General features: G+C 47.2%; 1 protein-coding gene across 4 annotated transcripts in view; it reads right to left on the reverse strand.

Moving 5' to 3' along the window:
* Positions 1 to 2,536: 2,536 nt before the first annotated feature.
* LOC106580986 (stAR-related lipid transfer protein 13) overlaps positions 2,537 to 22,483 on the reverse strand; it is a 101,767-nt gene continuing 81,820 nt past the window's right edge. For 2 of the 4 annotated variants that reach the window (XM_045703702.1, XM_045703703.1), the window contains 12 exons: positions 17,114 to 17,185; positions 15,045 to 15,126; positions 11,634 to 11,697; positions 8,567 to 9,966; positions 7,679 to 7,849; positions 7,420 to 7,579; positions 7,111 to 7,309; positions 6,596 to 6,809; positions 5,435 to 5,549; positions 4,665 to 5,161; positions 4,277 to 4,453; positions 2,537 to 4,150 (listed from right to left, as the gene is read on the reverse strand). In XM_045703702.1, coding sequence (XP_045559658.1) covers positions 4,033 to 4,150; positions 4,277 to 4,453; positions 4,665 to 5,161; positions 5,435 to 5,549; positions 6,596 to 6,809; positions 7,111 to 7,309; positions 7,420 to 7,579; positions 7,679 to 7,849; positions 8,567 to 9,966; positions 11,634 to 11,697; positions 15,045 to 15,126; positions 17,114 to 17,185 — 3,269 coding nt within the window. In that variant the 3' untranslated portion in view covers positions 2,537 to 4,032. Of the gene's footprint in view, positions 4,151 to 4,276; positions 4,454 to 4,664; positions 5,162 to 5,434; positions 5,550 to 6,595; positions 6,810 to 7,110; positions 7,310 to 7,419; positions 7,580 to 7,678; positions 7,850 to 8,566; positions 9,967 to 11,633; positions 11,698 to 15,044; positions 15,127 to 17,113; positions 17,186 to 19,327; positions 20,044 to 22,483 lie in introns of those variants that run through there. The other 2 variants (XM_045703705.1, XM_045703704.1) reach the window with 2 other exon arrangements.

Genomic DNA, 22,483 nt, shown 5'->3' on the forward strand with positions numbered 1-22,483 from the left:
TGGCCGAGTGTCTACGGTTATTGATTTTTCCTTTCAATTCAGACCTAGACAACCAGGTGAGGGGAGTTCCTTACTCATTGTTGACATTAATTAACCAATCAAGTACAAGGGAGGAGCGAAAACCCGCAGACACTTGGCCCTCCATGGAATTAGTTTGACACGTGTGCCCTATGCACTTGATTGGTGTATGCAGTATGGTGAAACATGCACCTAGCCTATCAGAGTGCAAGTTGGAGCTATTACCGTATTTCTCTGCCAGTAAAATCCTCTCATATCGCCACAAGTGCACAGGGCATAGGGTCTAGGGGTCAATTTGGGATAAGCCATCTTTTGTGATCCCTCCATCATTAATCTGATTATTTCAATAAAACGTATTCCATATGTATGAAACACAAATTAAAAATGAACAACCCCTGAGTTGTGAGATAAACAGACCAAAGGTTGTAATACACAGTATGACCACCAGGGAGCAACAACATCCTGTAAATAATAAATAATAATCATCATTTGGTGGGTGCTTATATTTGTCCTATTTCACACATGCATAAGTGTGTATTAATACACGTGGGATTTGTAAATTATTTTTTTGGCATATCCTAACTCCCCCTGAGACACCCTCAGAGAGTGGGGTCACAGCCAGGGTCTGCCATTATCAACGGCGATCCTGGAGAAATTAGGGTTAAGTGCCTTGCTCAAGGGCACATTGGCAGGTTTGTCTTCCACCCTCTAAAAAAACTGGGTGCCATTTAAAGGAAAAGTTTGGTATCACTCTGTTCTCTCCCTGATTACATTCCACTATGTGCTCCCAGGCCTCGCTGGTCATTGTGTTCTTTTTTTATTTATTTATTTTTATACTCCGTTTTCTCCCCAATTTCGCGGTATCCAATTGGTAGTTACAGTCTTGTCTCATCGCTGCAACTCCCGTACGGAGAGGTGTGTCCTCCAAAACACAACCCAACCAAGCCGCACTGCTTCTTGACACAATGCCCACTTAACCCAGAAGCCAGCCGCACCAATGTGACGGAGGAAACACCGGGCACCTGGCAACCATGTCAGCGTGCACTGTACCCAGCCCGCCACAGGAGTCGCTATTGCGAGATGAGACAAGGAAATCCCTGCCAGGAAAACCCTCCCTTAACTCAGACGATGCTAAGACAATTGTCGCTGCCCCATGGGTCCTCCGGTCGCGGCCGGCTGCGACAGAGCCTGGACTCGAACCCAGAATCTCTACTGGCACAGAACACTGCGCCACTCGGGAGGCCCCGGTCATTGTGTTCTTAACAGAAATAGGGCCAACTCACTGCCTAGCATGCTGCTATAAGGAGACAAGGGGGTTAGAACCCTTCTATGACTAATATAGCTCTAACTTGTCCTGGTCTAAGAGTGAATGGGAGTGTCTGTTCTGACGGAGAGTGCATGGGAGAGAGGTATTCTGACAGACTGGGTCTTGACTTACTTGACTTATTCCTTTCAGCTCCTAGTTGAGCAAAGAGCCTCGACGGTGCTCATCTCCAGCTAACTCTGTTCTGGGCGGTTTTCTTGACCTCATCCCAGGCGGTTTTTGCCTTCTTCATCTCTTCCTCATTCATCCCTCTCCATGTCTTTTTTAGGCGGCCTGTGACTGTGTGTGGTGTTGTGGTATTCGGGAGAGAGGTATGTAAACATGATCTGGTATATTGTTGCTGGCGGTGTCCCTGACATCACATGAGTGTTCTCTATGGTGTGGAACAGCTATGTGGGGTCAGGGGTGAAAGGTCATTAGAATGCTGGGAGGCCAGTAGATTGTTATAGATGTTTTTTTGAGGGTTTGGTTAAGACAAATTCCCTGAAGATAAGTTGACTGAGAACAAAATCTAATTTACTGCAACAACCTGGGGAAAAGTTACAGAAGAGAGGGAGAGGAGGGGTGATGAATGAGCCAATTCAAAGCTGGGGATGATTAGGTGGCCATGATGGAAATTTTGCCAGGACACCGGGGTTAACTGTTACGATAAGTGCCCTGGATCTTCAGTGACCACAGAGTCAGCACACCTGTTTAACGTCCCATCTGAAAGACAGCACCCTACACAGGGCAATGTTCCCAATCACTACCCTGGGGCATTAGGATCAGTTTTTTGCTTATTTTTACCAAAAGAAAGTTTGACTGGCCCTCCAACACCACTTTCAGCAGCATCTGGTCTCCCATCCAGGGACCAACCAAGATTGACCCTGCTTAGCTTCAGAGGCAAGCCAGCTGTTGGATGCAGGGTGGTATAGAGTAAAGGCTTAGAATGCATCCCACATGGCACCAAACCAGGGCTTTGGTCAAAAGTAGTGCACTATGTAGGGAATAGTGTGCCATTTGGGATGTGAAGTAGAGAACACACCATGTGAGGTGAGGTGTTGACTAGTGGAACATACAACTTTGAAAATAACAAACTGCAAGTGGAGTGAAAAGAGAGCGACTTTCAATGAAGCAAATTCCCTTAGAGCAATTAAGTTTCTATTCTAATCCATTCTAATTGCATTTGTCTGTAAAAAGAATAAACACGCAATATAAACTTTTTTTTTTACGTTGTTTAATTAAAAAATCTGGTCTCTGGAACTAAACTGAAGCTCAGTCCAGCCAGCTCTCTACAGCAGGTCTGGAGATCAAACCTGAGTCACATGGGCTCTGTCCCAAATGGCATCCTATTCCCTATATAGTGCACTACTTTAGATCAGAGCCCTATGGGGGTTCTGGTAAAAAAGTGGTGCACTATATAGGAAATAAGGTGCCATTTAGGATGCAGACATAGTTTTCAACCTTAAACACTAAGGTCATATAGAATAACATTACAGCCATTCAGGCACACACAGCACTGTTAAAGCCCAGTAAAACCAGTTTACAGATTAGTACCGTATGATTTACAATAACAATGACACAATGCAGGAATCAATATATAAGTTGTAGCATTAAGCCTTTCAAATATACAGTATATACAGCTAGTATGCTTGTATGTATGTTTTCACACACACCGATATATACAGACACATGCGTGCACACACAGCATATCTAACATAAAGCATTACATTTTACATGAATCAAATAACATACAGCTTCCCAGAAGCCTTGAAGAGCTTAAATGTCCTAGACATAACTGTAATACTAAATACTAATGGACATTGGGAGCATCATTCTGTTCTCTTTTCGGTCATAATAATACAAATAATAATAATAATAATAATAATAGGTTCATTCTAATAATTTTATAATAACATCATAATAACGTCTTAATAACATCCAGCACCTAAGGAGGTCTTCTTGTGTCATTGTGCAGAGAGTCCAGAGAAGCTCCATACTCTCTTCGGTCTCTGTGTTCTGGCATCACATTTCAAGACAGACCAACATGAACGTTAGCTTTGCACAGTAACAGTAGATCACCTGCTGGGGTTCAACAAACGGTGGTGATTAAACATGTAGAATCGTCAGGAAATAAATAGAAAATGACGACTGATGTTCGGCGGTCAGATGTGATAGGGCTGCCACCCACTGGTTTTAACCATTCGTCAGCATGGTCTATTTTATTCTTTAGCGCTGCAGCTCTGCCTATTGGCTTCAGGACTCTATGAATATATGAATATATACTCCTCTAGCACCAGACATGGTTGGCAGGCCATGGAAGGCATGGATGGGTCTAGCACCAGACATGGTTGGCAGGCCATGGAAGGCATGGATGGGTCTAGCACCAGACATGGTTGGCAGGCCATGGAAGGCATGGATGGGTCTAGCACCAGACATAATTTACTCTAGTGTAACAGACGTCACTGTGCTTCCTCGGTATAGCTTCCTCACTCACAAATCCTACTGGTCCTTGACCAGCATCTTGACAACGACTTAGCCAATTATGCTACCGAAACGTTAGCAGTTCGATAGCACAGGTGGAAACATTTCAGGCTAGGGAGTGAGGTTACAAATCCAACTCGGTTACACTAGTTCTAGGCTAAGCCAGGTTGGGTCTAGTTCCCTCCAGGTATGTGTGGGTCTAGCTTTAAGGACGGAAGACTCTAATGTCAGATCTTGGTCTCTGGCCCCTCTGTGCTGATTGGTTGGAAGGAGTTGCGAATACGAGCAGCTTCAGCGGCACAGAGGTGACCAAAGGCCTTGTTGTACCACTCTGGACTCCTCCCCCTGGAACAACAACAACACATGGTCAGGTTCAAACAAATCCAACAACAACAACTACAACAATAACAACTACACAATCTTCTGAAAAGAATCAACTATATTTATAAGGTATGTTAGGTGTGGACTCACTTGAGGTCCACCCTGCAGATGTGAGTGAGTCTGGATTTCCCAGAGCCGCAGGGTTCTAGAAGGTAGTTGGACTCTAGAACCACGGCCCTCACCCCACCGACCCGGGGACAGTCCTCATGTTCTACAGACACACACACCAATGCACACGTCCCCTTGGGAAGGTCAGTCCTCCACGACCTGACAGAAAGAGAGACAGACAGAGACAGACAGAGTCAGCGTCATTCAGTACAGACAGGTAGAACAGACAGGGCTTTATGTTGATGTGTGCTCTACAGAAACAACAAACATAGCATTTAACATGCTCTTGGGTATTCACTTTTCCTCTAAGTTGAAATGTAAATGTCAAAATTCTAAATACAAACGCACACACGCAAACCCACACACTCACCGTAGGACCAGGAAGTCTCTGCTGGGGTGTGGGGGCATGCGGTTGAGGACATAGTGGAACATCTCAGTGTATCTGTCCAGAGTCTCAGCTACCTTCCACTGTAGCAGGTCCACATCCCACAGGTGGCGCTCTCGCAGCACACGGTTCAACAAAACCGAGGGAGGGGCCTCCACTTCCACCGCCACACGCCACCGCCGCAAAGGGTTCCCATCACCCACCTTCTTACAGTAGAGCTCAGTGTTGTCTGAGCTGGTGCAGGACACCCAGCCCTTAGCCTTCTCTCTGACCTCCTTCAGGAGCTCCTGGAGCCTGCTCTCTATGTAGCTCTGGTACAGGTTCTGCGGTCTGATCTCTGAGTGTGTCTGGCAGGGTCTGGCCTCTGTCTGGTAGGACACATCGTCCTCCTCCTGCTGTCTACAGAGCTCCTCTAAGGTGGGAGCGTGAAGGTCCGCCTCCACGTACGAGTTCCTGGACTGAGTCACCATCTCGTGGGGAATCTGATTGGTCAGAGAAGAAAGATCAATCAGAGATCAGGTCGCTATGGATAAGAGTGTCTGATAAATGACAAAACATGTTTTTAAATGGTTCGATAACACTTAAAAGGCTGAAGGAATAATGCTTTATATCTTACCTGTCAGCAGGTATGAGCCTTTATAATGTTTTATAATGAGACTTATAACATTTTATGACATCCAATGTATCTAAGGCATCTTAGTAGCATTGTTGATTACTAATGAAGTATTCTACTGTATTCTATTCAGGTCTATTACCTCAAACAGTCGGTTGCACTCTATGATCATGTGGGCGAGTCCCTGCGTCGCAGCAAGGTTCTCATTCAGGTCCTTCTGGTCAGGGCGTCCTGTTGTGTACTTCCTCTGCATGGCCCTGAGGATCATGATTAACAGTTACTAACACAGCAGAGGATCATGGGTAATGAGACAATTATGAACACAGCAGCCAGAGCCCATCAGCCGAGATGCCAAATGAACGCATTAACCTTTTCCCTCTCTCCCACTGAATACAGCTAGTTAATCTCCCTCCCAACCCACCCTCTCTCTCCTGTCCTTCCTTCCCTGCCATCCTCACCCTCTCTCTCCTGTCCTTCTTCCTTCCCCGCCATCCTCTCCCTCTCTCTCCACTCCTTCCTCCCTGCCATCCTCTCCCTCTCTCTCCCTCCTCCCCGCCATCCTCTCCCTCTCTCTCCTTTCCCTCCTCCCTGCCATCCTCTCCCTCTCTCTCCTTTCCCTCCTCCCGGTCATCTCAACATCTCTCTCTGCATGCTATCCCTTTGATCCTGTAATCCTTAAAGAATCAGTTCCACCAGTTAGTTAAATGAGAGGTTTCTGTTTGTACACAGCGTGATGTCATAAAACACAGTGTTTTAAAGAGTACCCTGGAACTCCAGAACCTTCTTAATAAAAACAGGCAATAACCAAATGGCCAGTCTACTGTAGTTAGTTATTCCACTGTAGTTGAACCCCTGATGCCTGAGCCAGACTCCCACCTGGTTAACATCAGTCTTCATAGAGACCTAGTTAGGAGGACATCATCACTGGTGAGTCTAAAAGGAGGGCATACTGTATATAGGATCATTATTTATTATATAGCACAGCAAGGTGACCCAAATACAAGACCCAGTGGGTTATAGTTGTATCAGTCCATTATACACACTGCTGAAGGAACAGTCCATGGTGCCTCGTTTGGTCTTACTTTAGAGCTGATAAGGTGATGTACCGGTGTGTGTGTGTGTGTGTGTGTGTGTGTGTGTGTGTGTGTGTGTGTGTGTGTGTGTGTGTGTGTGTGTCTATATATGTGTGTGTCTATATATGTGTGTGTGTGTGTGTGTGTGTGTGTGTGTGTGTGTGTGTGTGTGTGTGTGTGTGTGTGTGTGTGTGTGTGTGTGTGTGTGTGTGTGTGTGCGTGTAGTGTACCGGGGTGAGAGGTTGTCCTTCTTCAGGATGTTGAGGTGGAACAGGGATGGGGCCAGACACACAGCGATGTTCATGGGAGTCATCTGGTTCTCCTCCACAGAGGAGGTAACATCAGACAGGAAGCAGAGCAGCATCTGGAGCACCTCCCTGTTTTCGTCTGACATCAGCATGATGGCCGTCTGCACAGCCTGCAACCGCTGGTCCTTAGGAACATCTGGAGGGAGGAGAGGGAGGAAGGGATAGAGGGAGGGATGAATAGAAGGAGGAGAGGACAGGAGAGGAGAAGAGAGGAGAGAGAGGGAATGAGAGTGAGACAGAGATAGTGGTTGACATTTCCAACCATGGGAGAGATACCTTAGTTTGATTTGTCTGTGTGTGTGTGTGTGTGTGTGTGTGTGTGTGTGTGTGTGTGTGTGTGTGTGTGTGTGTGTGTGTGTGTGTGTGTGTGTGTGTGTGTGTGTGTGTGTGTGTGTGTGTGTGTGTGTGTGTGTGCGTGTGTGTGTATCAGTCCTTACACTGGTAGATGTGTAGGAAGGTCTCTCCCAGCTTGCTGGTCAGTAGAGGTTCAGGCAGGTCTCTGAAGAACTGTTTGACCATGTCTGCTACGTCGTACGCTGACTGGTCCTCGTAGCTGACATCATCAGGAGACGACTCATTCATCTGCCTCAGCGCCTGGATACGAGACTTCACACCAGACTTACGGAACAGGCCCACCTGCAGACGGAGTAGAGCAGAACGTTCAGACAGACCTGGTCCAGACACTGACAGACTGACCGGTTCTACAGAGAGAGGGACTGACAGTCTACAGACTACTGACAGTCTACCTGGTCTAGACACTGGCTCCTAAGGTATCGGAGGGCCTGCTGCAGACTGAGGGGGAGGGGCTGACCAGAGCGCTGGACGTGAACGATCAGAGGAACACCAAACACATTCTTGTCCTTGTAGTCTGGAACCTTCATCCTCTTCATGAACTTTGGAACTGACCTGACAGAGAGAGAACACAGGATGAGTCCCATGTCTACTCACACACAGGAATAGGGTGCAGCCTTGACAAGCTTATCTTGAATGATTGATTGTACTCACCAGGTCCATCCGTGTTTGTTGGACATGGAGTATTTCTCCATGATGGCAGTGAGGCGGAGGAGAGAGAACTTCTGCAGAAGGCTGAGCTGGCCTGCTGATTGGTTGGTGATCTGGAGCGAGGCCACTGAGTGGCTGAGCCGGTTGGACATCTGGAAGCTGGGCCATCGCAGACTAATGCCAGAGAGAGAGAGGACAACAGTTAGTATACGTTCCAAATTGCACCCTATTCCCTATATAGTGCACTACTTTTGACCAGATCCCCATAGTGCACCTTTTCCCTGCATACTGTCCTATGTAGGGAATAGAGTGCCATTTGGGATGCAAGCTTGGACAATGATGTCAACTTGAAGATTTGTAAATGTATCAAACAACTGAAACTAGCCACAAATCATTCACTAGACTTCACCTCTAAAAGGCGGACGTTTTGAGTATTATTAAGTTTCACGTTATAAAGGCCCTAAATATTGATGCTATACAACGTTTGACATGTTTGAACGAACGTAAATAGATTTTTTTTTTTTACTTTTCGTCGTGACATTTTCCTCGTGCGTCCTACATTTTGAGTAGCTTACTGAACGCGCAAACAACATGGAGTTATTTTTATGCTTTCGCCGTAAAGCCTCTTTGAAATCGGACAATGTGGTTGGATTAAGGAGATGTTTATCTTTCAAATGGCGTAAAATAGTTGATTGTTTGAGAAATTGAAATTATTAGATTTTTGCTGTTTTGAATTTCGCGCCATGCTATCTTGTCAAGCAATCCCGTTACCGGGATGAGAACGGGAAGGGGTCCCATAGAGGTTAAGTATTTAGCACTGTCAGTATGGAAATAACTACAAGGTACTAAACACTGAGATGTTAATAATCATTTGAGGACTATGATTCTTACCGGTTGGGTCTGGTTAGTGATGCTCCCACCCCTGAGTCCCTCCTCTCTCTGTGTCCTGTACAGTGAGTCTCAATGAGGGACACGCCGTCTCTGTCCCCGTCACTGGATGTGCTCTGTCCCTCCAGAACAGACGTCCCCTCAAAGTCCAGTGTGATCTGGCTGGATGACTTCAGACCTGCAGGCTGGATCCCCTGTCCATCCAGGCCTGCAGAGGGCAGAATGTTCTTAGACCAGTGGTCCACTATCTGCTGCAGGCCGTTGACGTGCTGCAGGATGTCATCCAGGTGGGGGAACAGGTCTTCCTTCTCCAGGTCCAGCAGGTCTCCAGTAGAGGCATAGAGGTGAGACCCAGGGACGTTGTCGTACACACTGATCCTACTGCCCCGCGGGCAGAACTGGGTGAGCGGGCGGTGGTAGAACTCCCTCGGGTTAGAGGTAGGGTGGGGGTTGGACTGGGGCTCCAGGGGGTTGACGTTGTCACTGTGCCAGGGGACAGAGGCCCCCAGGGTGGGGGAGAGGCTCTCTATGGACAGGGCCTTGGGGAAGGTGCCAGGCTTGTGGTCTTTGGGGATGTGGACCACCAGGTCCTCGTAGGAGCGGAACTCATTACGCTGATTGTGTTCGGCCACGCCCCTCTTCCCCTGGGCCACGCCACTGATCTGCTGCAGGCTGGAGAACACGGCTAAGTCCTCCAGATACATGCCACTGCGCTTGGCGTCGGACCGGTCCGTCCGCTGGGAGTGGGGCTTCCTCTCCTTCAGACTGGGGGAGGAGACAGTGCTGCCGCTGGAGTGGCTGCCCTCGCTGCTGGAGGGGCACTGGGGGGTTAGCCCTAGGATTGGTCCCCCAGTGGGTACCTCCGCCCCCGACCCGTCCCCATTGGTGATCTCCGCGCAGCGCAGCGTCTTCAGGGCCTGCGGCTCTGTCTGCAGTACCGGAGCGCTGATCACCAACTTCTTGCAATGCCCCCTACCCAGCGCCAGCGTCTCCATGCGATGCAGGAAGTCCTTGGCTCGGGTCCGTCTGGCGCGGCCGTTTTTGGCGGGCAGCGAGCCGTAGTAGGGGAGGTGCTTAGGGAGGTGTGGTAGGGTAAGGGAGGTGGAGTCAGGTTCAGGCATGGCTGCAGAGTCGTAGTAGTTCCGGTTAGAGCAGTCTGAGTCCTCTGTGCTCACAGCCTGGTGGCCACTCCCCCCACTGCCCTCACTGTGGAGAGATGAGACCTCTGGTTCGCTGAGGTCAGTTAGAACACTCTCGCTACTGGTGGTGGTCTGCAGGCCCCGCCCCTCCCCCTCCCTGGGACTCTGCCCCTCCCCCTTTAGTCTGGACCAGCGGCGGCTCGTACACTCAAACGTCCATCTGTCACTGATGGCAAACAGGTCCTCCTCATCAGAGTCTTCACTCTGAATACACAGGAAGACAACACAAAATCAATTATCAACACATGATCACCTAGTCAGGTAGAAATCTAAACCTGTTAACAGTTACATAAACACACTCATCCGAGTCTTCCCTCTGGACACACAGGAAGGGAGAAGACACATAGCGCTGTCAGTACACTGTTATCAACACATGGTAACAAGATACAATCTGACTGATTGGTAGTAGTTATAAGCTGATGGGACAGCTGTATCTAGATATTGTGAGATCTGTGAGGGTGTGACATCACAGCCTGTCTGTATCTGTATCTGTTCCAGGAAGGAGAGGCAAATGTCATCTGAGAGCCAGAGGATGTGTCTGTTCAGTTATAATCACATTACAGTTCTATATCGATCACATAATCATGACGATATAACAGCATTTATCTGGTTCTACAGCCATAAATAAACCAATAGGAAACATCCTGAAGCCTAGAGGGGCTTCCCTCCACACTGAAGGAAGAGGTGATGTGTGCGTCCCAAATGGCACCCTATTCCTTATAGTACACTTCTTTTGATCAGGGCACTGGTCAGAAGTAGTACATCCTTTAGGGAATACAACAATGGACAGATCTCACATATCACAGGATCTGAGTTAGAGGGATGGAAGGATAGATGGATGGAAGGATAGAGGGATGGAACAATAGAGGGATGGAAGGATAGAGGATAGAGGGATGAAAGAATAGACAGATGAAGGATAGAGGGATGAAAGAATAGAGAGATGGAAGGATAGAGGGATGGAAGGATAGGGGGATGGAAGGATAGAGGGATGGAAGAATAGAGGGATGGAAGAATAGAGGGATGGAAGGATAGAGGGATGGAAGGATAGGGGGATGAAAGAATAGAGGGATGGAAGGATAGAGGGATGGAAGAATAGAGGGATGGAAGGATAGAGGGATGGAAGGATAGGGGGATGGAAGAATAGAGGGATGGAAGGATAGAGGGATGGAAGGATAGAGGGATGGAAGAATAGAGGGATGGAAGGATAGAGGGATGGAAGGATAGGGGGATGGAAGGATAGGGGGATGGAAGGATAGAGGGATGGAAGGATAGAGGGATGGAAGGATAGAGGGATGGAAGGATAGAGGGATGGAAGAATAGAGGGATGGAAGAATAGAGGGATGGAAGGATAGAGGGATGGAAGGATAGAGGGATGAAAGAATAGACGGATGGAAGGATAGAGGGATGGAAGAATAGAGGGATGGAAAGATAGATGGATGGAAGGATAGGGGGATGGAAGGATAGAGGGATGGAAGAATAGAGGGATGGAAGGATAGAGGGATGGAAGGATAGAGGGATGGAAGGATAGAGGGATGGAAGGATAGAGGGATGGAAGGATAGGGGGATGGAAGAATAGAGGGATGGAAGGATAGAGGGATGAAAGAATAGACAGATGAAGGATAAAGGGATGGAAGAATAGAGGGATGGAAGGATAGAGGGATGGAAGGATAGAGGGATGGAAGGATAGAGGGATGGAAGGATAGAGGGCGAAGAGGAGGAGTAGTTTTGTGTTGGCCGATATCTTCAGTATCTATTACCATAATACCATAGGAAGGTATACATAATGTCCTTGCATTGACTAAAAGTGTTATACATTTATCACTGCGCAACTGAACAGGATCATAATAATAATAATTAAAACCTCTACTTACCTTTTTCTTAGGAAGGTTGACGTCTAGTTTCATAGAGGCACACTTGTTCAAGGTGTTGAGTCGTCTGGAAGAGAAACAAGCCAAATGGATGTAAACAAAAACATTATCAGAGTTCATCCTTCTCTCCGAGAGAAGTCACCAGGAATAGACACAGTAAGCCAGCGTAGTTTGATCTGTTCTCCAGTCCAGGAGCTAAATGACTGTGGGGCTGACGACTACACAGCCAGGACAGTCCAAACCTAATCATGCCTGCTAACTGTGGCTAATAGCTTAATGGGCAGATGCTCTGGCCTCTCTCTCTCTATCTTCCTGCCTGTCTGTCTGCTTCTGGCCTCTCTCTCTCTATCTTCCTGCCTGTCTGTCTGCTTCTGGCCTCTCTCTCCCTGACAGGGACCTAATTGGTGAAGACTGCTGAGGTCCTGAGGGGCTGAGGGTAGCCTGCTGTGGTAGTCATTAGTCTATTCGCCTGTGGTTCACAGAAATTCTCCAGCAACACCTAACGGACTAGTCTATGTTGCTTCCTCAGCTGCACACAGACTTCTTGTTCGTGCTCCCTCTTAGTCACTCTCTCCTTCTACCCAGTAGAGTTCATAAACACAAAGGAAACTACGTCCCTGTTGATATTTTCTGGGCTAACAAGCTCTAAACAGCTCCATAACTGTTAAAGTTGGTTTCAATTCAATCTCACCCACAAGTTGCTAATGTAACAATGGAATTGTACAATATACCTCACAAACAGTAGGAGAATAAGGGTCTGTGGGACAGCTAGTCTGACTGAGAGTAGGAGAGTAAGGGCCTGTGGGACAGCTAGTCTGACTGAGAGTAGGAGAATAAGGGTCTGTGGGACAGCTAGTCTGACTGAGAGTAGGAGAGTAAGGGCCTGTGGGACAGCTAGTCTGACTGAGAGTAGGAGAATAAGGGCCTGTGGGACAGCTAGTCTGACTGAGAGTAGGAGAATAAGGGCCTGTGGGACAGCTAGTCTGACTGAGAGTAGGAGAGTAAGGGCCTGTGGGACAGCTAGTCTGACTGAGAGTAGGAGAATAAGGGCCTGTGGGACAGCTAGTCTGACTGAGAGTAGGAGAATAAGGGCCTGTGGGACAGCTAGTCTGACTGAGAGTAGGAGAATAAGGGTCTGTGGGACAGCTAGTCTGACTGAGAGTAGGAGAATAAGGGTCTGTGGGACAGCTAGTCTGACTGAGAGTAGGAGAATAAGGGTCTGTGGGACAGCTAGTCTGACTGAGAGTAGGAGAATAAGGGTCTGTGGGACAGCTAGTCTGACTGAGAGTAGGAGAATAAGGGTCTGTGGGACAGCTAGTCTGACTGAGAGTAGGAGAATAAGGGTCTGTGGGACAGCTAGTCTGACTGAGAGTAGGAGAGTAAGGGCCTGTGGGACAGCTAGTCTGACTGAGAGTAGGAGAATAAGGGCCTGTGGGACAGCTAGTCTGACTGAGAGTAGGAGAATAAGGGTCTGTGGGACAGCTAGTCTGACTGAGAGTAGGAGAGTAAGGGCCTGTGGGACAGCTAGTCTGGCAGAAGGTAGGGGAGAAGGGGTCTGTGGGACAGCTAGTCTGACTGAGAGTAGGAGAGTAAGGGCCTGTGGGACAGCTAGTCTGACTGAAGGTAGGGGAGAAGGGGTCTGTGGGACAGCTAGCATGGCTGAGAGTAGGGGAGTAGGGGGCTGTGGGACAGCTAGCTGGCTGAGAGTAGGGCAGGCTGGCCTATTGTAGAGGTAAATAAGGCAGAGACACTCAGGCCAACAAGCTGCCCTGCCTAAAGCAACAACAACAACAACAACGACAACTACACGAGAGGAAAACATGACAACACATTCCTAACCAATCCCACGGAAAAAGGAGAAAATGGTGCTTGATGGAAGTTTTGTGATGTGATAGTCATAACGTTTTACCACTCCAGATACTGTCCCATGCAGGGTTTATGTGGATTCAGTGACAGTGAAAAGCCGAAGACGTGCATGTCAATTAAGGCCGGCCTTCGCACCTCTCTGATTCAGAGGGGTTGGGTTAAATGTGGAAGACACATTTCAGTTGAATTCAGTTGTACAACTTACTATGTATCCACCTTTCTCTTTCCCTTTCAGATGTAGCAGAGCTATATAGTAAACTACTTTGACAAGGGCCCATAGAGCTCTAGTTAAACGTATGGCACTATAGGGAATAGGTTGCCATTTCAGGTTAGTTCCCATGATCCTTACAGAAGCTGTTGGAGCCTGTAGAGCCTATAGAGAGTGTTGAGGGCCCCTAACTCCTAAAGACTAAAAAGCTTTGACTATAGAGCATAATAGAGCCTGAATAACCAGGGATCAAAGAGAAACCAGCAGTGGAGAGCGTGACATACTGTATCTATCGGTTCCTCTCAGCTCCATGGTCAGTGTGAAGGGAGGAAGTGTTACTCTGCTCACCACACAGTGACAGGCAGACATTGTCCCTTGGCTCCAGGTGACCATAAAGAAGAGTCAGGGATGGTGTAGGGGGGTGACACTCACAGGGAGAAAGAGTGATAGCGAGGTGGGAGCTGGGAGGCATTGTCTCCAGGGCTAGTTTGGAATGTAGATGAGTTGCTTAAGTGTTGTTTAGCGTCACAGTGTGTTAGGTTGTGAAGGCAGCCCTTCCCTCCTCCTACCTTGGCTTCATCCCAAATAGCACCCTATTCCCTTTATAGTGCACTATTTTGACAAATTCCTATGGGCCCTGGACAAAAGTAGTGCACTATATAAGGAATAGGGTGCCATTTCAGACGCAGCCCTTCTCTCTGCTGACAGTCTCTGGGGAAAGTTTCCATAGCAATATAGGGCAACATGGGGAACTAAAGGGCTGTTTTGAACCCAATCAGAGACAGTTAATGTCTTGGCATAGCAGAGGGGAAACAATGGTGAGGTTGAGCTTGACTACTAGTCTTGCCAGACAGAAGCAGGTTAAAATGGGCACAGAGGGGTATACAACAAAGCAGTTAGCCAGACAAACAACCAGAAATAACTATTGATTTTCTGGTTCATGAGTCAAGTAGACAATGCCCATTTCAATTTTATCTTAACATAAAATAAAAAGTTATTTCACTATATTTAAGTTAGCTGGCTAACGCATTGATCTTACTTTGCTGCATACCCCTCTGGTCTGCCAGGTTGGCTAATCTGTTGTGTTGTTGTTTTTTTCTGTGACATCTGTTTAGTGAAGGACTCTTAGATGTGTGACGTGCTTGTTGTTCACAGTGATTATCGCTCTGTCAGTTTAAGCGATGTAGATCCATTTCACGTCCCTGAGGCTCAAACACTCAGCTCTCTCTGGCGTTACCTTACCGACTGTCATACAATCTCACACATTCAACGTCAACTGAATGACACTGCAATCGGTATGGAAGCAGTATGGAAAGTCCAACCAGGTTTAATCCAGTCACCTGCAGAGGGGTTCCACCAGGTCTTTGTCCAGAAAGTCATGGTCTTTCTTCACAGGAGAGATGTCGATGGGGAACTGAGAGTCTGAGGAGGAGGAAACAGATTTCCAGATTAAACGCTGCTCTCAGATTAACGTTAAAACCATTTCTCCTCAGTAGTTATCTAGCTCCTTAATAGGGCAGCTAGGCTGGAAACACGTGGCACTTTTTAACTCAGGAAGTTAAACAGAAGAGCTCTGAGAAGGAAAGCACATTGTTTCCAGAGAGCTATCCAGGAGTGGGAGAGGGAGAGAGAGAGAGAGAGAGAGAGAGAGAGAGAGAGAGATGGTAATGAAGAGAGACAGGGTTTGCCCAAATACCGGCGCTGAGACGTTGAGCAGTAGCAGCAGCAGTATTACGTCTGTCTCTGGGTATTGGCCTCCTGTTATGTAACACACAGCTGCGTCCCAAATGGCACCTCATTGCCCACATAGTGTACTACTTTTGACCAGAGCCCATAGTCCACTATGTAGGAAATAGGGTGCCATTTGGGACGCAGACACAGATTCACTCCAGACCCTCCATATTACATTCCACTGCATTCATGTGGTACCATTAACTGTTTTATGAAAGCAACGTAGCATGGTCTGTCACATAAGGAGAAACACAGATATCAGAATACACTCAGACAGATCTGGGTGCTGGGAGCCGCAGCCGGCAGGAATTGTGAAATGGTTTCAAAATGCGGTTATTTTATACTCAATATTCATGTCTACTCATCAGTGTCTACCTCAATACAACAGCGTCACCTGAATTGAAACACTACAGTCTTGGAAAATGTTGTTTCCTTTAGTGAGCAGGCTGTATATAGCTGAATACAAGGGGACAAAATGTGGATAGCAGTGGAGACTGTAGCTGCTTCTTTCCAAACACACTGATCCAATCGCAGTAGTGGTGAGGAGAGCTGGCTGCTTCTAACCCATGATGATAAAACTTTTTCTCATGACCTCTTTGTTTTAGTGTGCTGGACATGTTTGGGTAGTAAATCTAGCCAGTAACTATCCAGGCCAAAGACCAGCCGAGTCTTTCTCTCTTTCTGCAGTACCCCTGTCTCACTGTCACTTTTCTCTCCTCCCTCCCTCCCTCCATGAGAGGAGAGGACATGAGGGGAGAGGACATGACAGGAAAGGAGAAAACTTAAGAGGAGCGGACATGAGAGGATAAGAGGGGAGAGGACATGAGAGGAGTGGACATAAGAGGAGAGGACATGAGCGGAGAGGAGAGGACATAAGAGGAGAGGACATGAGAGGACATAAGAGGGTAAGAGAGGACATGAGAGGAGAGGACATGAGCGGAGCGGAGAGGAGAGAACATAAGACGAGAGGACATGAGAGGAGAGGATATGACATGAGAGGACATGAGCGGACATGAGATGAGAGGAGAGGACATGAGAGGAGAGGATAGGACATGAGAAGAGAGGACTTGAGAGGAGGGGAGAGGACATGAGAAGAGAGGTCATAAGAGGAGAGGAGAGGATATGAGAGGAGAAAACATGAGATGAGAGTACATGAGAGAAGAGAACATGAGAGAAGAAGACATGAGAGGAGAGGACATGAGAGGAGAGGGGACAGGGGACAGGGTTGGGTTGGGTTGGGTTGGGTTGGGCAGGGCAGTGTAAGAGGAAGCCAGACTATGCCAGATAATTCCCTCCTCATATAGAAACTCTACATCAAAGTTAAAATCAACAGTAGCTCATTTCACAACAGAGGTTACATTTCAAATTCAAACTCCCGTTTTTGTTTTATAGTTGGTCTATTATGACTTTATTACCTTATTATAATATGTCTGTTATGATCAAACCATTCTCTCTCACAATAATACATGACTGGAGAGGAGAGCTGACAGACAACTGTGTGTGTGTGTGTGTGTGTGTGTGTGTGGTGTGTGTGTGTGTGTGTGTGTGTGTGTGTGTGTGTGTGTGTGTGTGTGTGTGTGTGTGTGTGTGTGTGTGTGTGTGTGTGTGTGTGTGAGCGCGCGTACCAGTGCCAGTGTTGCATTGTTATGGTGTGTTATTGGCTGATTGAGTTAACTACCTTCAAAGAGCTGAGCGTATTGGGGGAATCCTGCCGCTCGTAGCCAATCACACGCCTCCTTCGCCTCGAGTTCTGAAACAGAAGAAAACATGTCTTGTCAGTCAGAGTAACAGAAATAAACAGTATGTCCAACATAGATTGGTGGGTAGGGGGTATTCACTGTTTCACTGAACAATTTAACTTTTATGTTTTATCAATTATGGGAAGGAAATCCATTCATTTGTCAAAATGTTTTTTGTCAACAACAACAAAAATACAGCCTGTCGAATGCCTTTATGATGAGTTGGACTAAAACACCCATCAGCAAACATCAGCACTCACCATGGAAGGTTGTTCTCTTGGAAGAACAAAAAAACAGAAGCAGAGTTGAGATTGAAACCATATAGCTGTTAGATAGTATGCAAGATAAGCATTTCACTGTACTGAATGTGACAATAAAACTTCAACTTCAACTAGTACTAAGGTCATACATAGTTGGTCCCTCAGGAAGACCGACATAAAACCTGATATGACTATCTGAGGTCTGGTCTCTAAGCTTCTAACTCTTCTAGCTTGGATTATAGGGCTATAACCTGACCACAGAGCTCTGAGAGGGGCGACATAAATACAAGTCAGCATACACCGGTGGATCAGGATCAGGAAGACATGGGATATATATTTCTAAAACTGCACCTTAAAAATCATATCTATCATTTTTATCGTCTCAACACTGCATTTTTGTTGTGTGTGTTTTTATCTCAGTTTTACAAAATATTAGACTTGTCAAACAGAAGAAATCATGCTAAATATAGGTATCATAGCAAAGCATAGCCAGCAGATCAAACTGTCCTGGACTGGCGGTCTGATGTTCTCTAGATACACTATACAAAAGTATGTGGACACCAATTCAAATTAGTGGATTCGGCTATTCCAGCCACACCCGTTGCTGACAGGTGTATACAATTGAGCACAGAGCCATGCCATCTCCAGAGAAACATTGGCAGTAGAATGGCGTTACTGAAGAGCTCAGTGACTTACAACGTGGCATCGTCATAGGATGCCACCTTTCCAACAAGTCAGTTGGTGCCAAATTTCTGCCCTGCTAGAGCTGCCCCGGTCAACTGTAAGTGCTGTTATTGTGAAATATCTAGGAGCAACAACGGCTCAACCGCGAAGTTGTAGGCCACACAAGCTCACAGAACAGGACCGCCGAGTGCTGAAGCACGTAGCGCGTACAAATCGCCTGTCCTCGGTTGCAACACTCACTACCGAGTTCCAAACTGCCTCTGGAAGCAACGTCAGCACAATAACTTTTTGTCGAGAGCATCATGAAATGGGTTTCCATGCCCGAGCAGCCGCACACATGCCTAATATCACCATGCGCAATGCAAAGTGTCGGCTGGAGTGTTGTAAAGCTCGCCCCCATTGGACTCTGGAGCAGTGGAAACGCGTTCTCTGGAGTGATGAATCACGCTTCACCATCTGGCAGACCTGACGGACGAATCTGGGTTTGGCGGATGCCAGGAGAACGCTACCTGCCTGAATGCATAGTGCCAACTGTAAAGATTGGTGGAGGAGCAATAATAGCCTGGGGCTGTTTTTCATGGTTCGGGCTAGGCCCCTTAATTCCGTAGCGTTTTTGTGTATGCTACAGCATACAATTACATTCTAGACGATTCAGTGCTTCCAACCTTGTGGCAACATTTTGGGGAAGGCCCTTCTTGTTTCAGCATGACAATGTTTAATTTAAGTATCCAGCCAGCCTCCTGACAGAACAGCTGTCCTGTAATAGAGCAGCTGTCCTATAATAACCCTAACCCTGTCCCTTACAGGTGACCCCTAGTGGTGACCCCTGTTGTGGGGTCATGACCTGACCCTGCTGACACCTGAGGGGTGATGTCCCCTCTCTGGCTCCGAACTCTTGAAGAAGCAGACAGACCTCTCACATCTAACTAACAGAACAGACCCTCTCTCTCCTCTCTCACTCCACTCTCTCCTCTCTCACTCCTGTCAATCCTCCCTCACTCTCACTTACTCTTGTCACTTCTCTCTCACTCTCACTCCTCTCTCTCCTCAACTTACACACCAGACCCCTCTCACTTCTCAGCCAACACACCACTCTCACTACAGAATCGATAGGCTACTATAGCAAACACGGAGATAGAAGATGACCTAGTAAAATTCAAAAACACTTTCCAATTCTCTCCCATCTACTATGAATGAAAATATTCTCACCTACCCGGGACTGGCACTACAGACAGGTCTGTTATAGAAGTCTATTCAGATCCCAAACCTGTCCTCCTGTTCCAATATGATCCCAACTCCACAGTGAAGCTGCTACAATAGCCTAGTGCAGCGAAGCAGTATACTCCAGGCACGTCGGTGTGTAGACTGACTCGCTAGTGTTAATATCACAGCAGATCAACACAATAGGAACATCCTCCAGTCCATATCCCTCGACAGTCAGCTCAACAATATGTCTAGTGTGAATAAAGAGGACAGAGGACCACTCCACTCAAAAGAGGTATCCCGGCAGGTCTGTTCCCGCCCCTGTCTTTGTCTGACGCTCCGTGACGCACTAGTCATTTATCACAGTTCATCCCACCTGGGTCTCCATATAGAACGGTCTGTGACAGAGATAACCTTTCACTGTAACTTCATCTGTCCTGTCTCTACCCCACCTTTCTCCTGACCCCGGTCTGTGGCTATACTGTACCCCACCCCCTCTCTCCAACACAGTGACCATCTTCTCTGTGACTCACCTGTGTTGTGTCTAACCTGTATCATTACAGCGCTGTGTCCACATGTCAATGACTAGGGACTTTGGTCCATAGACCGACAAGTCTGACCACCAATTGAATAAATATTAACAGTTCCCAGCGGGAGACGGTATGTACCAACTGTCACCCTATTCCCTATATAGTAGAGCACTTTTGACCAGAGCTCTATGACTCCATATAGATCTGGTCAAAAGTAGTGCACTATAAAGGGTTTAGGGTACTATTTGGGACGTAGAGAGTGTCCTTGGATGACAACGTCCATGTTTACTTCTACACCCACGTCAGATCCCGGTTTACTCCAACGGCCTCCATAACAGGGTCACATCACAGGTTGAGTCAACATGGGAAATCTCCCATAGATAACTGACACTAACCTGGCCAACTCTATCTCAATACAAGTCTTTGAGTGCAGTGTTGTAAGGACACATGATAGAAAAGGAAAACCTCCGGTCACTGTCACTAGTCTTAAGATAGCAGCATCAGAGGTCACTGAAGTGAAAGAACTAAGACTTTCCGTGAGTTCAGCTCTTCCTCTCTCTTCCGACTAGCCTGTCCTGCCAGTTGTACATTGTATTGAGTACAGTAGAGTTCAGGTCTTCCTCTCTCTTCCGACTAGCCTGTCCTGCCAGTTGTACATTGTATTGAGTACAGTAGAGTTCAGGTCTTCCTCTCTCTTCCGACTAGCCTGTCCTGCCAGTTGTACATTGTATTGAGTACAGTAGAGTTCAGGTCTTCCTCTCTCTTCCGACTAGCCTGTCCTGCCAGTTGTACATTGTATTGAGTACAGTAGAGTTCAGGTCTTCCTCTCTCTTCCGACTAGCCTGTCCTGCCAGTTGTACATTGTATTGAGTACAGTAGAGTTCAGGTCTTCGTCTCTCTTCCGACTAGCCTGTCCTGCCAGTTGTACATTGTATTGAGTACAGTAGAGCCATATTGTTCTACTGCACCACATGGTGAGAGTGCCTCCATCTCCATTCTCGCCGGAGGTGGGACTGTTGGCAACAGAACAGGGAATATGATCTGGGAATTCCACTGTCCTGTCCTGGGCATTCTGTAACAGAATCTCGAGACATTCTGTTCCAACCGACGTTCCGACGTACCTTCTCCAGGGAGAAAAGGCTGGCCTGCGTCCCAAATGGCACCCTATTCCATGTATATTACACTACTTTTGACCAGGGCCCATCAAAAGTAGTGCACTATACAGAGAATAGGGTGCCATTTGGAATGTAACCCTGGTCTGGCAACGAGTCAGGACGGGAACTGCCTGTTACTACACAACCATGGCTGTAAAACTGTGTACAGTGTAATGTTGCACCGCAACAATGACATGAAACCCAGCACGGTGGAGGGACAAAGGTCCAGAATGCCACCAGCAGTACGTTTGTTACTAAGGTGTGTGTGTGTTTGTGTGTGGCCGACTAACCTATCCCTACAGGGGATACTACTTCCTCTCCTTACGCAACATCATTCCCTTTATAGGAACATTCCCTGGCAGTGTCCCAAATGGCACTTTATTCCCTATATAGTGCACTACTTTCCCTATTGAATATATAGTACATACATAGCTTTTTGGGACACAGTCAGTGCAGTAGGAACATTTTGTTATGGAACGAATGGAACATCAGATCTACAGGCAGATAGCTACTGTCCTAAGGGGAAGCGATGGCACACTTGGTCTGCGTGCGTCTGAAGTGGCACCCTATTCCCTATAATATAGTGCACTACTTTTGACCAGGGTCCATAGGGATGCAGACTTGGAGAGTGGCTGGTGGAGGGTTGAGCTGAACCTGCTAGTGCAAGCCCTAACCCTAACCCTAACCCTGTCTGGCTGGCTGGCCGCCAACAACATGACAGAGATGCATGAGTTCGGAATGATGCAGGCAGGTAACAAAGCTAACTGATTAACTGTTAAGTGTGTAGATCAACGCCTATATAACATGATATAAAGAAACATGCTCCTTGTTAAAAAAAAATACAATCACTACATTAGACTTGTCCAAATTCTAAAGAAGTAGAGTTACACTTGAGAGATAAATTATCCCTATATTAGTCCAATCCTAAATATTCTCAACTCCGTAATGATCAGACTGTAACAAACAGTTTGTGGTTTACTCACTGGTTATCTTCATCATACAGTCATTAGGATGTACACATTCCAATATGGTGGTTCTACAGACGTTCTACAGACGTATTAGAGACGTTTTAGAGTTTCTGGGCATCTTTCTCCTCTTCCCACGCAGCAGCAAGTAACGTTAGACTCCAACTCTAGGATCACAGCCTGCTGCTCAGAGATACTGATCTTTACTGATTCCTCTCACATCCAAACCTCCCTTTTCTATCTCTTTCTCTCTGTTTCTCTCTCTTGTTCTTTCTCTCCCCCTCTCCCTTTCTCCTTCTCTCTCTCTCTTCCTCTCTTTCTCTCTCTCCTACTTTCTCTCTCACTCTCTCTTTACATCTACCCCCAAACAGCCATGTGGCCACCCCCTGATCTCTCCAACTCCACCCCTTTCTGGTGCGCCCCACTTTTCTCCCCTCCTTGTACCCCTTATCCCTCCACTACCCCTCCTCTATCCCTCTTCTACCCCCTGGTACCCTCCTACCCAGCTCTGCC

Source organism: Salmo salar, chromosome ssa20, assembly GCF_905237065.1.
Source record: "Salmo salar chromosome ssa20, Ssal_v3.1, whole genome shotgun sequence".
Classification (NCBI taxonomy): Eukaryota; Metazoa; Chordata; class Actinopteri; order Salmoniformes; family Salmonidae; genus Salmo; species Salmo salar.